Source organism: Psammomys obesus, unplaced genomic scaffold, assembly GCF_907164565.1.
Source record: "Psammomys obesus unplaced genomic scaffold, mPsaObe1.curated_primary_1811, whole genome shotgun sequence".
NCBI classification, from domain to species: domain Eukaryota; kingdom Metazoa; phylum Chordata; class Mammalia; order Rodentia; family Muridae; genus Psammomys; species Psammomys obesus.
This window is the reverse complement of record NW_026585580.1, coordinates 15526345-15541570: the sequence shown is the minus strand read 5'-3', so window position 1 is coordinate 15541570 and position 15226 is coordinate 15526345. Positions and strand designations below refer to the sequence as shown.

General features: G+C 45.0%; 1 protein-coding gene across 5 annotated transcripts in view; it reads left to right on the top strand.

Moving 5' to 3' along the window:
- Positions 1-15226, top strand: part of Aff3 (ALF transcription elongation factor 3) — a 434549-nt gene that overhangs the window by 285533 nt on the left and 133790 nt on the right. For 4 of the 5 annotated variants that reach the window (XM_055607298.1, XM_055607308.1, XM_055607310.1 and 1 more), the window contains exons 7-8: positions 800-880; positions 11619-11655. In XM_055607298.1, the coding sequence (XP_055463273.1) occupies positions 800-880; positions 11619-11655 (118 nt within the window). The remainder of the gene's footprint in view (positions 1-799; positions 881-11618; positions 11656-15226) is intronic. The other variant, XM_055607315.1, reaches the window with a different exon arrangement.

Genomic DNA, 15226 nt, shown 5'->3' with positions numbered 1-15226 from the left:
GAAGGAAGGAAGGAAGGAAGGAAGGAAGGAAGGAAGGAAGGAAGGAAAAAATCAACCATGGTTCATGTTTGCTCATACTTGAAATTGCAGGACAATTAGAAAGCAGGGTTCAGAATCTGTTTTCAAACTGCCTTGGTTCCCTTGGTCATCAGAAGTTAGTTTAATCCCGTAATAAATTATTGATGGCGGTTGTCTTCTAGGAGTCAAAACTGAAGGAAACTACTGAGCATGAACAATACAGCCTCCTCCCTCTCCCATAGCTCAGGGAACAGTGTCTTTCAAAGAGTATGTGACGGGTTACTGTACACAGAGCTCAGGTTATGTTCCTAATGCTGACGTCCTTTCTCTCTTCGCTGCATGTATGCCGCTGGTCTCTCTCATTTCCCCCCGTTTCTTATGAAGGCGGCAGCAATATCTAGAACTTGCTGGGAATTTCTTTTATCTTTACTAGTTCACAGAGTTCATCCAATAAAGAGCACTAAGACTTCATCTGTCTTAAGCACGTCTTCGGAGACGTCCTGGGAATTCTGTGTGGCAGCCCCAGCCTCTCTTTGTGTGGCGTGAAAACAGGACAACCTTCTCTTTAAAGATGTTAACTCCTGGGCGGGGGGGGGGGGGGGGGCAGGGTTGGGATTCCGTCTCTGTAGAAAACAGTTGATAAAAACAAGCCACTGGTCTGTGTTTTTAATTCCCCTGTAGCCTTTCTCTATTGCTGTCATTTTCATGCCGTATCGTGCCCTCTCCATGCTGTCCGTGTTGAATACGCTGCCTGAAAATACTGTTTTTATTCCACCCTTAGGAGATGACCTGGCTTCCTCCCCTTTCTGCTGTTCAAGGTCCCAGCAAAGCAGAACCAAGCAAGTTCCCATTCCCAAATAAGGTGAGAGTCTGTGGCACTGGAGAGGGGCCCCGGCTTTGTGTGGACGGTTGCGCTGGGTGGCCTGTGGCCTTTTCTCATCTTCTCCCTGTAAACATTTTTTGGCAGAAGCATGTGACTCTGGTCTTCCGTAGTGTGTAAACACGTATGTGTGTGCTGAAGTAGGCATCCAGCCTGTGATTACACTTCCACATCCTGAAGCTCAGCCTTCCTAATGCTGCCGCCCTTTAATACAGGTCCTGCTTTTCCGGTGACCCCCAACCATAAAATTATTTCATTGCTACTTCATAACTAGTAGTACTTCATAAGTAGTAATTTTTGCTACTGCTGTGAATCATAGTGTAAATATCTGTGTTTTCCTATGGTGTTAGGCGTGTGTGAAAGGGCCACATGACCCCCAAAGGGGTCATGACCCACAGGTTGAGAATCACTGATCTAAGTGTTAGTGAGACTGGAAAACATCTTGCAGTCATTTCATCCGTCCAGTGAGACTCAGTGTCCCCACAGATACCCCCCAGGAAGCTGTTTCTAATGGTTTGTCTCAGGATGGATGCCCTAGAACTGAAGGTCCAGTGTTTAACTTCCGGCTATCCTTCTCCCAACGTACACTTCCCCGAGATTTAAAAGGGACGTCTCTGTCCTCTGAGGAGACCAAGACACAGGATACAGTTAAAGCACTCCTGCGCCCAGTGAGCTTTCCGTGACCTTGCTGACACGCAGCTGAGGACTCACTATCAAAGAGCAAACTGCACGGGTAGAAACTAGGAAGGAGAGTATGGATATCCTGGGAAGATAGCACAGCCTTCTAGAGTGAATCAGTGAAGTAATCGTTCGTTGCCGTTGCCAAAATGATCAGCTCTGCTGTAAGCGTTGGCCTTTTGCTACTCTCTTTCTTCCCCCTACCCCACCCCACCCCACCCCAGTTTCTTTTTCCTCACAAAGAATCCACCCCCTCCCTCACACCTGCTGGGCAAGCGCTCCCACTGAGCCACAACCACAGCCTCCCGAGAGAGTTGATCCAAGAGCACTTGGAAGACCTTCTGAGTGGCTGTGGACAGTACCGAAATACTGGGTAGTGTGGGTTTGTCTTGATTTATTTCCTCCGAGCATGTGGGTAGACAGATTGTTTATGATCTGTTACTATAAACACCAGTACCGCAAGCACTCTTTGTGAATGTCCCTTTGTGTGCCTGTCACTGACTGTCCCCAGTAAGGGCAGAAGTTATGATATGGAGCCACTAGAAACTGCATTTACGCTTGGCTGTGTCTCAAGAACTCTTTTCATGTATCCTGGCCAGTGATTAATACTATCTAGGCCTTTATCGTCATGCCTGCGTGATGGATGGAAAGTTGATGTCTCATTGTTTTAATCCGAGTTCCCCCGATTACTTCTAGCATGAGCCATCACTGTTTTTCTGTTGCAGATCGCCCATTCACATCCACTGCCAATTCATGAAAATGATTTGTAGTAACTTCCTTTATCTTCCTCATTTGTCTAGTGTATATAATGGAGTCATTTTGTAACCTTATTTATGTGCCTTTTGTCTAAAAAAAAAAAGTTAATTTTTATCAGAGGGAAGTAAAACCTCTTTTCCAACATTCTAACAATAGCCTCTCTTCTAATTTTAATGTTTTTAGCTTTTAAAAAACTTGGATGTTGGGAGTTGGGACTGTGGCTTCCATCTTCGTTGTGGTTAGTGTAGCACTCTTAACACAGTAGCCCTTTTTCCTCCCAGGAATTTGAAATCTCTTGTGTGTCAACATTTGAATTCATTCTAGGCCTCACTATTCAGATGTGTGTACAGGTACATTCATACACACATACATACCTGCACATAGATCTCACAACGGCTTAGGTGAATCAGGCCATCGAGGCTGAGCGTGGTGATACGCCCATACTCTCAGCCACTAAAAAGATGAAGAAGGATCTCCTGGCCTCAGGACCTCAGAGACTAGTCTCGACAACATTGTCAGAGTCTCCATCAAAAACAGACGGGTGGGGTTGGGGAGGACGGGAGAAAACTCAGAGGTTTACAGAGTTCTTCAGTCAAGAACCAGAGAACGAACAGTCAACGCCGTCACTGACAACACCTGATAAAGTAGCATGGCATGGGTGGGGTCTATGAAATGCTCAGGCTTCGAGCTAAACGGCTTCTGCCTTCTTAACAAATTTTAAGTGTGATATAAAGTCAATATAATATTAACAGCAGCCGCATTTCTGGTAGGTTGTGCTACATACCATTCATAGATACCACATCTGTGACATGTACACATGGATGTGATATGTATCAGATACATGGTGCCTTTATATAAGGTCTATTATGTAGAAGTATGTGTGTGCGCGTACCTGTATGAGTGTGTGTGCGCGTACCCGTGTGAGTTCGTGAGTACGTGTGTGCATCTTACTAATGTCTTCTCTCTAGCTGCTTCACTGATCATTACCTTGTATGGTGAGAGGAGGCTGTTTCATCTCCTGCTTCAGCCTAATATTGCTACACACTTAGTGTCTGAAGACAACGCACATTTGTTGTCTCCATGCTGGACGTGAGGCCAGAGCCTTGAGGTCAGGTTCACTGACTGACATCAGGCTCTGGCCAGGCCTCTGCTCTTCAGGGAGTCTCCCTTTGTTGGCTTCGGGAAGCATCCTTGCTAAGGGTGCCTTCACGCTGACCTCTGCTTGTCTTGTGTTGTCTGGCTCCCTCTAACCTCCTCCTTTGTCTCATCAGGAGTCTTGAAGTTATCCTGGGCCCCCCTGAATAAGCTCCCACTTTAGAACCATTAGCTGAGTTACATCTGTAGCCGCCCTTTTCCCATGTGAGGTGGCATATTCTTGGAATTTACAGCAGCAGCATCTTTGCGGTGCCAGGATTCTGCCTACTACAAAGGTAGTTATTAGCGTTTACAGTAGAGTGTGCTGCTTCTGTGTGTGGAGCTGAGCGAGAGGCCACAGCCTCGCACATGGAGGTATATGCTTCCACGTGGGCGGTGCTGGTCCTGGTCCTACAGTGCTTCTCTCTGTGCTCTTCCCAAGGCTGAGAGACTAAGAGACTGAGGGACTGAGAGACTGAGACACTAAGGGACTGAGCTAGACTGAGAGACTGAGGGACTGAAGGGCTGAGACAGTGAGGGACTGAGAGACTGAAGGACTGAGCTAGACTGAGAGGCTGAGGGCTGGACAGTGCAGCTGATCGATTAGACTATTAATGTTTGGATTATTGAGCTAAAACAGTTTATGGAATTTGAGGGGCAAAAAAATCTTCAAAATGACTAATAAATAATGGAATTAGGACCTTACCAAGATTAAGGGTGTCATTTGCTCTCACAAAAGGAAAAGTCAATTTTACTGCACATTCTGAGTTTCCGCTGTCACTAATTTAATTAGCTAAACACTTCTGAGAATTTCTTCATCTTGTCTAAGTATTAAAAGATATATACCAAAGCAAAGTCAGCTGATAATGGACTTGGCTTTTGTTTCGGTCCTCTGAAGACTTGATTTGGAATCACAGTTCCCAAGACAAACACTGCCCGGCATTTCTGCCTCATTCTTCAGATCTCAAAAGTAATTGGATTTGGTAGAGAAAACAATGCGTGGCCTCTGTAAATTGGCTGCCGTTCATTACCAGGTATTTCAGCCAAGAGAGAAGAAAATGAATTCGCCCTGCCCCTTTCCCCTCTCGTTTTGCAGCAATCTCATAAGTTAAGCAGATAAAGAACTGAGAAGTGCAGCGTGCTCTCCAGCCTGGGGAGGGGTGCACATCTAAACAGAGGGAGCTGTTCACGTGGTCGGGAGTGATGCATCTGATGGACCGGCCCTCATCTGAACTATTCTTCCTGAGTGGTTGTCAAAGCCTTGTTCAGAATTCTAACGTCATTGCAGAAATGAGAATTGGCTGCCTCCTTCTTAATTCAGCAGAAGGGGAAGGAGAGCTAGCTGTTGGAAACTTTATCACAGATGCCCTCTGGGTTGCTGGCGTGCCTCAGTACTCCAAATGAGTATTCGCACTAGAGCTTCATGATTCACTTCAGAAAGAAACATTTGAATGAACCATAAACTATATTTGGTCAACTTGAGCCTTATACATGCAGAATGAAACAAAACAGAAAGCTTGGGACCTGCAAAGATGCCTCAGCAGGCAAAGGCACCTGCCGCCAAACCTGAGGACCTGAGTTCTAGCCCTGTAATTCACATGGTAGAGGAAGGAAACCAGTTCTTAGACGTTATCCTCTGACCTTAGCACACGTGCCTGGCAGTATGCATGCATGCGCGCGCGCGCACACACACACACACACACACACACACACACACAGCCAAAGGAATGAATGAATTAATGAAAATAAATAAATAATAAATAAATACCAATCCGGTGCGTTCTCAGAAAATTAGCAATAGTGCTACCTCAAGATCCAGCTATACCATTCCTGGGCATATACCCTAAAGATGCTCCACCATTCAACAAGGACATTTGCTCAACTATGTTCATAGCAGCTTTATTTGTAAGAGCCAAAATCTGGAAACAACCTCAATGTCCCTCAACTGAGAATTGGATACAGAAATTGTGGTACATTTACAGAAGGGAATACTATTCAGCAATTAAAAACAAGGAAATCATGAAATTTTCAGGCAAATGGATGGAACTAGAAAAGATCATCCTGAGCAAGGTAACCCAGAAGCAGAAAGCCAGATATGGTATATATTCATTTATAAGTGGATATTAGCCATATAATATAGGATAAACATACTAAAATCTGTATGTCTAAAGAAGCTAAACAAGAAGGAGGACCCTAGAGAAGATGTTCAATCCTCATTCAGAAGGGCAAACAGTATAGACATCGGAAGTAGGAGAAGATAGGGAGCAGGACAGGAGCCTTCCGTAGAGGACCTCTGAAAGACTCTACGCTCAGAATATTGAAGCAGATGCTGAGAATCATAGCCAAACTTTGGGCAGAGTGCAGTGAAGCTTATGGAAGAAGGGGGAGATAGAAAGACCTGGAGGGGACTGGAGCTCCACAAGGAGACATGCAGAACCAAAAAACCTGTGCCCAGGGGGACCTGCAGAGACTGATACTCCAACCAAGGACCATGCATGGAGAGGACTGAGACCCTCTGTTCAGATGAAGTCCATAGGCTGCTCAAATCCCAAGTGGATCCCCTAGTAAGGGGATCAGGGATTGTCTCTGGCATGAACTCAGTGGCTGGCTCTTTGATCACCTCTTGGGGGTGCAGCCAGGCCACAGAGGAAGGTGATGCAGCCAGCCTTGATGAGACCTGATAAGCTAGGGTCAGATAGAAGGGGAGGAGGTCCTCCCCTATCAGTGGACTAGGGGAGGAGCATGGGAGGAGAAGAGGGAGGGAGGGAGGGATTGAGAGGAGATGAGAGAGTGGGCTACAGCCAGGATACAAAGTGAATAAACTGTAATAAATCAATAAATAAAAAGTATTGTTTTAAAGAAATTCAAAATGGCTGCCGAAATCAGACAGTTACAATTCCCATGGTAATTAGCTTCCGGAGCTCTTTGAAATGTTAAAAAATATATTTCTAGCTTTTGGTAATTCCAGTGATGAACTGATAAACACAGGAAGAGAAACATAGTGGAATCATCTTGAAACAGTTCAACACAGCCGTTCTTTTTGAGAGGGATCCTCCCCAAGGGCTGGAGAGCACGTGCTGCTCTGGCAGAGAGACTTCCCACATCACAGCTCCGGGGCATCCAGTCCCATCCTTCACTCTCCACTGGCACCTGCATTTGTATGCACAAACCCCCACATGCAGACACCTCATTTCTTAAAATGATAAACATAAAATGTTCAAAGAAAGAAATACCCTCACCAGCATGAGTGCTACCTTCTTCCAAAACTATAGCAGAAAGACTTTGTATGTCATTGCTCTACAGCTCGCTTTAGGCGGCCTGAAATTGGCTTTTCTTGTACAGGCGTTGGTGTCTTACAGATGACTACAACAGCTTCTTTTCCTGGTGGTTGGATCAGTTCTTTTCTGAACACTGACTGCAGTACGGGAAACAAGTTAAGGGGGAGGAGGCTCACGTAGACTCACAGCCTCAGAGGGTGCAGTCAGAGGGAAGGAGGGACCTGCTAAGCAGAGGAAAAAGACCGGTCCGAAGGACGTGCCCAGTGAGCTGCTTCCTGCAGCTAGACCCTACTCTTCGCCCCCTGCGCCGTTTGGTAGTAACTCTGCCGAGTTGTTCACCTAACAAGGAATTAATCCCTCCATAAGTCAGAGCGCCCTGATCTAAAGACCCTTGGAAATGCCTCAGAGGCCCAACCACGGTTCTCAGCCTAAGAGGTTGATAGTTAGGACTGACCATCACAGTGGTGCATGAGATGAGGAGGCCACAGTTGATGTGGGTGACATGGTATGTTTTATGAAATTGGTGTTTGTTGCAGGACTTCATTGAGAGGGCTCTCTTGGACACCAGTGTGCCAGTTACTTCTATCTTCACTTATACAACTTTTAATTTATGAGTTAAATACCATGTTTGAGGGGTTTTAGGATTTCAGGATTCCCAAGATGTTGGAACTTCAAAATGAGTCCCAAGCTTTCGTCATTGGTTAGAGTTAACAAGGGCTGATTCTCCCCTTGTGTCGGGCCAACACATTGGAGGTGTGACCCTGAAAAGCTAGAAACAGTACATGAACTTGAGGAATGTCCTGAGATGAGATGGCAGCTGTTTGTTCCTTCCGGTTCTCTGAACTCTCCTTACTATTATGGAGCCAGGCTTGGATTAAAACAGTCATAAAAGTAAGATTTCTTTATGACATTATATTGCCTTTTTTTACATAGGTGTGTTCATAATTCAATATAGTTTTCTCTTTTAAATCTCATGCTCGAAAATAAAACCAAGAAACAGGCAGATCCCCTTAGAGTTGGAAGCTTTCAGGGAGCAAGCCGCCAGGAGTTACAGAAACCAGTGAGACGTATGCCCTTGTCTGAACGAGGACACGGCGCCCAGACAACACAGGCATAGCCTCTGGACATCACGTTCAGCCAGAGTGAGAATCTGTTGTACACACTCTTAGCCTGCTCGACTCACTGGTGTGGCCTTACGTAGCCTAACAGAGAAAGGTCAGGAAAGGTCAGGGAGGAGGAAAAGAGAGTACACAGCAAGGGCGCCACTCCCCAGGCGTCTGCTAGTGGAGGACATCACAGGGCGAAGACATCCTTTGAGGTAGAAGCTGTAAGCACATTGGTGCCTGGATAGTTGCCGTGGACACAAGAATGGAAAGGACTTAGCGTCTGGGTCCTTTGGAGAAAGTGGTTACCTCCCTCTGCTGTGACCCCAGCGTGGCTCTGGCCTCCTGAAGAAGGAACCGTGTGCACATTGTAGAAGCCTCTGGGATTCCACAGTCAGATGGACAGGGAAGGCTGGCACGTCTTTTATCAGGGTCACGGCAGTGCCTCATGTCTTCTTGGAGATGCTGATGCCTCTGAGAACAGACCAGCAGCGTGCGGGGCCGGCTGTCATTAAGAACGATGGGGATGGCCAGGCAGATGGCTCTAGGTGAAAGTGCTTGCTGTGCAGGTCCGATGGCCGGAGTTTAAACTTGCAGACCCCCCAAGAAAAGCCAGGTCATCTGCAGCCCAGCAGCCTACAGCGAGGCAGGAAGCAGGGGTAAGGCTGGTCAGCCGGAAGCTCCTGGGCCAGCCAGCCTGGATGTCACACCGATACAAACAAGAGACGCCCTGCCTGAAACAAAGCTGAAGGTGGGACAGACTCTGAGGAATTGTTATCTGACCTACACACACACACACACACACACACACACACACGGAAAAATTAAAATGAAAGAGTAATGAGTTAATCATTTCTACCCAGAGAGCAGCAGTCTGGGAATATTGGAGTCTAATGAGTTAGTATCTTTTCAGCTAACATCTGGTGGTCTGTGCGCCACCCAGAAGGCATCAGCACAGTAGGAACAAACTCTGAGTCTATTCTCATCTTTTCTACGGAAGACTTCTGCAGTGTCTTTTTTTTTTCCTAGCAATTATTTTAAGCTGATTCTGCTTCTCTTCCTCCAACCATGCAAAATGAAATAAGAAGTCAGTAGTTTGGTTTTTTTTTTTTTTTTTTTTCACCTAAAATTTGATCTTCTGGGATGTAGAAATGATGGCTCGGGCCAACCGTGAGTGAGCCCAACCTCTTGCTCCACTTAAGGAGAGTGGGTGTCAGTAGTTAGCATATGAGTTGTAGGATGTATCAGCAAACAGACATTCTGTTCCCAGAAAAGGCCTCACCACTCTGCTTTCAGAAGACTGAGCTGAGTGCTGAAATGAGTGCCAGTTACCCACTTCGTCCATTGACGGGGAGTCTCTCCCACCAAGGGCCGCAGCCTCCACACAGCACAGAGAAGCTGAGCGGCTGGGGCTCCAAGTGCTTCCTACAAATTAAAGCTAAGACAAACTTGTGCCCATATATAAACTCGAAATTAATTGGAGAAGTACATCAGCCCATCTGGAGTCTAACTGTGTGTCCACAAATAAAGATCTCGTCTCTGCAGAATCTATCCAAGCAGGCCAGAGTCGGAATGCAGAGAAAGTTTCAGCAAGCCACATCAAGAGCAGTGTGTTTATTTTATCTTCACACGACAGCTTTCCAAAAACTAGGTTTCAGAGTAAGGACTGGACTTTTTCCTCGGCTGAGGAGGACTACCTCATTACCAGTGGGAAAGGTTCCTCACACTTCTGTGTGTGACTCAGGCTGCCCAGATCCTACCCAGCAGACTGGACCAGTTTATACTAGTCCAGACGGGTTCCTTTCTAAAATAGATATTATTACATGGCCTTGGATATTACCAGTCCTATTAAATGACTCCCCCTTCTGCACAGCAACTGCATTCCTAGAGCAAAATTCTGTTGAAATACATCAAAGTATATAATAGTAGCTAATTCCATTTCACAAGATTTTTATTCCACATATCAGAATTATATAGGATTCATAGATTTTGTGTACTGATACACCTTTTATTTACATTCTCACCATCTCCGTTCATTCTTCTGTAGCTCACTCTTACATTTTGTATTAAGAAAAAACAGTTTTGGAAAGAAAGAATATTTACGTTCTCAAGACAGAAGTTCACATTTCATTTTAATACAAATAAAATCAGATCTGATATACATTTGCTTGAGTATCTAACTAACTAACTAGTTAGCGCTAACTAACCATCATGTTCAGAGTAGTACTGGGTTTGTGCCCATGCAGGTAAATGGCAATGCATGATAATCATAGCGGCCCTCACAGTGAGATGGCCGCAGCTGCTCGGTAGAGTGTGTCCAGCACGACGCGGCTGGCAGCCCCATCTGCGGGCGTGATAGAAGCAGGGCAAGTTCAGAACAAATTAGTTAGGCTCAAAGACATTAACGTAATGTATCCATGACCAAATCCGGGAACTAAAATCATGAATTCTGTAGAAGAAAACACAAGGTTAAACCTCCACAACCTTGAGTTAGATGATAGATTCTGAGATGCAGCAACCCCCAAAGTATGAGCAACAAAAGAAAAATTAATAAATATAATAAAAATATAAAAGATTTGTGCGTCAGAGAAAATAGGGAAAAGATGAGAAAATGAGGGCAATTATTGGCATAGCGTATATCTGACACGGGCGTAGAGTCAACACTATGAGGACCTGTTCAGCTCAGTAACAAAAGGTGAGTAACTATATTGCACTGAAAAATTACTCGAATAGGTATTTCTTAAAAGTGAAAATAGCCGCAGTAGGTGGAGAGAAATGCCCAACGCTGTAGCTTTTAGGCAAATGCAAATAGGTAGCAGAATGAGGCACCGCTTGGGTCACATACGGGTGACTACAAAACAAGCGATTGAGAACAATAAGTGCTGGCAAGTAAATGGTTCTGCCACGGGACACGGTTCACACGCTGCAGAGCCACAGGAGACCCCAAATTCTACCTCTGTGTATGCACAGACGTGGATTGGAAGCAGGATCTGTGTATGTTTCTGGGTATGCATGTCGGGAGCAGTGTGCCTCACCAGATGTGGACAGCAGGCACAGGCATTGGCAGTCCCAGGCGCACAGTATCGTTTTATATGTCCAGTGGTGCTCATCCAGAAAGGTGAATGGTGGCACGTGCTTATCATCCTAGCACTCAAAAGCCTGAATCAGGAGAATTGTGGGCTCCAGGCCAGCCACGACTGGAGACCTTGCTAAAGAAAGAAGAGAAGAAGAAAGGGAGACAAGGGAGGAGCAGAGAAGGGGAGGGAAGAGATGGAAACTGACACCAGCTCCGAAAGGAGTGAACTTCAATGCAGCACTCTAACGAAAGAAGCCTCTCAAAAGGTCACATGTTTTCTGTGACTATGAGATATGCAGAAGAGAAAAGTCTGCAAACACAGATGGAAATTGGAGGCTACTAGGGCTGAGGAGTCGGGGAAGAGGCGCTTGGGGAGACTGCTTAAATGCTTGTGTGATGGAGGTGTGTTGCGCCCCAGTGGAGGCTGGAGTTGGACGACTCCCTGAAAGTATTATAAGCCACTGCGATTTCTACTTCCAAATGTTTATGTTGTATAGTATGTATTATCATCTCAGTGAAACATCAGAAGGGTTCAATGATAAAAACCGACTGCAATTGTCCGCCCTATTCCAGAACTTCTTAACGAGCATGCGTGTTTCCATGACGGTAGCTGGAGGGCTCTGGAGTGGAGACTTGGTTCTATATAATGACTGATAAGAGAATTAATTGATAATTCTCTTTTTTTTTTTTTTCAGGACTCTCAACTTGTTTCCTCTGGACACAATAATCCAAGTAAGAATGTCTCTCTAAAGCTTTCTGGGGATGGGGAGGGAAAGATGAGCAGTAGGTTTCAGAGAAGCCACTGGGAGGCAAAACCAAGTGAGGAAGAGAACCTCTTGTTCAGGGTGTTTAAGGGAGAGGAGAGCCAAACACAGAGCAGTGCGTTTCGGAGGGAGTCCAGAAGAAAAGAGCAGCATGTTCTGCTGGCCCTGGTATGTGTGAAGGAAACAAATGAAAAGGCAAGTAACAAGATGCCTAAATTACAAGAAAATGAACGCGCAAAGAAATCCAGTCAGGAGCCTCACAGTAAATTACCTCAGGCCCCGTGAAAGAAGCCTACGCTTGCTAAACATGCGGTGCCTTCTTCCAGAAATAGGCAGGCTAGACTGGGCAGGAAGTCGTCTCCTTATTGAATCAGTGGCTAATGAAGCACATGAGCTCTGCCATCCAAGAGGGGAGAGCTCTGTGGAGAAGAGGTTTAATTCTCCTCCTTGGCCCTACAGATTGGTATTAATGTTGTCTGGGGCATTAAAAATGCATAAGCTGTCCTGCTCATGTCCTAAAAGCAGTCGTAAAGACCAGGCTGTGTTGGCTTCATGGGCAGCCAGTGAGCTGGGAACATCGTTTGCTACTTACAAAGCTCATTTGGAAAATAAAAATCACTCTGAGTAGCTAGGCGTGTCTGTGGAACTGAGACTCATCCACCAGACATCTGTGAGGCAGGAGACTTTGGGAGAAAAGATTTCCACATAGTACACTAGGAAGCTCCATAAAAATCCATGTGCAGGTTTAACAACAACAACAACAAAGGTCAGGTGGAAGAATGATGACACCATGGCATGTGGTGTCACTTTCCCACCCTCTGTTTGGCTTTTGGGGGGAACAGGGGTCTTTGTAAGACTTCTGTGACAAGATACTCAATTTCAAATAAGCTTCTGTTTTATAGTATTAAGGTACTAAACATGGCACTGTGTGCTCACACTTGAAAACGCATTGTGTGCGTCTGCATTGTTAAGTTAGCGGAAGGCCTGCTTGGTGGTGGGAAGGGTGCATTGATCATGAGTGCTTTCTCCTCTGCCATTTGGATCCTCCCTCAGTGAGGTGATGCTATAGAAAAGGGACTAGATCAGCAGCAGCCCTGAGCACAGCACAGGAGAGAGTGGCATCTGAAAAACAGCCTGAGCAGCAAAATTATAACTCACACAGAAAAAGAATCAACAAATTATGTGTGTCAGTATGGGGAAAGAGCCCTTGGGAGCTCATAGGCAGGCTCTGTGTCACCATTGAATCCCAAGAGAGCAGGTGGATTATCATGATGGACAGTGGGACCTTTCCATACAGTCACCCTGAGTTCCCATCCTAGCTAGTGTACACTAGAACCTTCCATTTCATTGTCCTTTTGAAAAGTTAAAACACACACACACACAAAACCACAGTAATGTTTGCTTAAAAGATTAACAATTAATTAGATTACCTACAGAGAAACAGAACAGACTCTAAAATGGCACCAGGTATGAAGAGTGGGCTTAATTCAGTGATTGGAAGGGTTAGCAAGATGCCTAAGCAAAACTTCTGCAACCAGACATAAAGTCCTCGCGTTTTTGTTAGGGAACAAAACAAGGACTTGGGCTCACAGCTTACCTGCCTGTCACTCTTCCTTGTGACGTTCCAGCCAACATATGCTGTCCTCTTACAGATCAATCTATCTCTCCCCACAAGGCAGAGGTGTTCTAGAAAACCCCAATCACTACTCCGATGCAGAAATCGACACCTCTCTTGAGATGACCAAAGAAAATCAGAGGTGCAAGTGTTAGCAAGTCTGCAGAAAGACCTGTAATTAACTATAATGGGATCTGATGCCCTCTTCTGTCATGCAAATAGAGCATTCATATACATGCAAATAGAGCACTTATATAGATAAATAAATAAATCTTTTAAAAAAAGAAAACTGAGCTTAAGAAATTATAAAGAACACTGCATAGGAAACCAAAAGCAGAAAACAGAACATGGACGTTCAGAAGTCTACCTCATGCCTGCCTAGAATTCCCAAAACAAGTGTCAGTGGGGGCAGCAGCGAAGGCCATGGCAGCTGAGAATTATCCACATGGGGTGCTAACCCAAAGGTACCTGGTACCTGAGAGACTAACACGATAAACGGAAAGAAGCCCACATCTGTACTTTACTGTAAGATGTGGAGGAGAGAGCTTTAAAATGCCCTTGAGGTAATGTTGTTTACAAGAAAGACGGAGACCCTCCAGAGTCGGCAGACAGTGGCAGTTTAGCTGCAGCCAGCTGAGGGGACGCAACTATCAAGTGAAAATGTCGGTGGCTAAAGAGATGGCTCACAGTTAAGGGTGGGCACCACCCTTGTAGGGTCAGGGTTGGGTCTGAGCTCACAGCGCATGTAAGCCCAGATCCAGGAGATGCAGCACCCTCCTCTGGCTTCCTTGTGTGGCTCTACACGGGTATTTAAATTATGTTATTTTAAAGCTAGGTAATTGTTCCAGCACTCAGGGAGGCAGAAACAGGTGGATCTCTATGAGTTTGAGGCCAGCCTGGGCTACAAAGTGGGTCCAGAACAGCCAAGGCTACCCAGAGAAACCCTGTCTCAAAAAACAAAAACAAACACACACACACAAAGAAGCAAAAAAAAAAAAAAAAAAAAAAAAAAAAAAAAAAAAAAAAAAAAAAAAAAAAAAAACCTAGGTAATTGAAGGCAAAATTAGATGAAATTAATGTTATAGTATGTTTTTATATTTGTCTAATTTTAAAATTTAAATACTTTTCTGTAAAATTTTCACATACATAACCTGAGTAATCCTACAACCATTTATTTGAAAAATGGCTCAGTCATTTTACATGTGGTAAAGCTGGTTGCTTTTCACTGAGAATCCCACCAAACACAAGAAGACCCAATTTGAGCTGGACCCTCTTTAAGAGAGCCCAGTCAGAAGGTCAGCCATGCCCTACTCACTTGGGCCAGCGTAACCATGATAACATACAAGAGAAAACTTGTAAACTGATTTCTTAATGACCCCAGTGCACAAGCACCCTAAGAAAATGTTGCTAATTAAATCTAGCAAAGTTTAAAATACATTCCAACATGTAATTATTAAGAAATCCTGTTCTAGTAATTCAAAATCAGACTGTTCAAATACAGTGTAACTCATGGTTGTAATTATAAGAAGAGAAAATATGATCCAAGACACTGAGAAAGTACTTGATAAAATTCTGTATATGCGATTCAGAAGAAAATGCCTTAGCCAGCAGGGAATAGAAGACAGCTCCCACCCATGAGCAGGACTGGAGGCTGAAAGGACAGAGCTGTGTGGAAGCGGGCAGCTCTCTCTTCAGATGCTTCCCGCACCTTCGAAAGCTGAGGCAGAGGCAGAGGCAGGCGCCAGATAACAGACCCGGCAGGGCAGAATCCTTAGTCACAGCCATAAATTAGGAAAAGGGAACGCGCAGTGTTCATTAGGGCGGAAATGCCAGAACTCGGTTCCCCAAATGATGTGATCATCAATATATTGATAGAGCACTTCAAAACCCTACTGGTGAAGTATTAGAATTAATAAGAAATTTT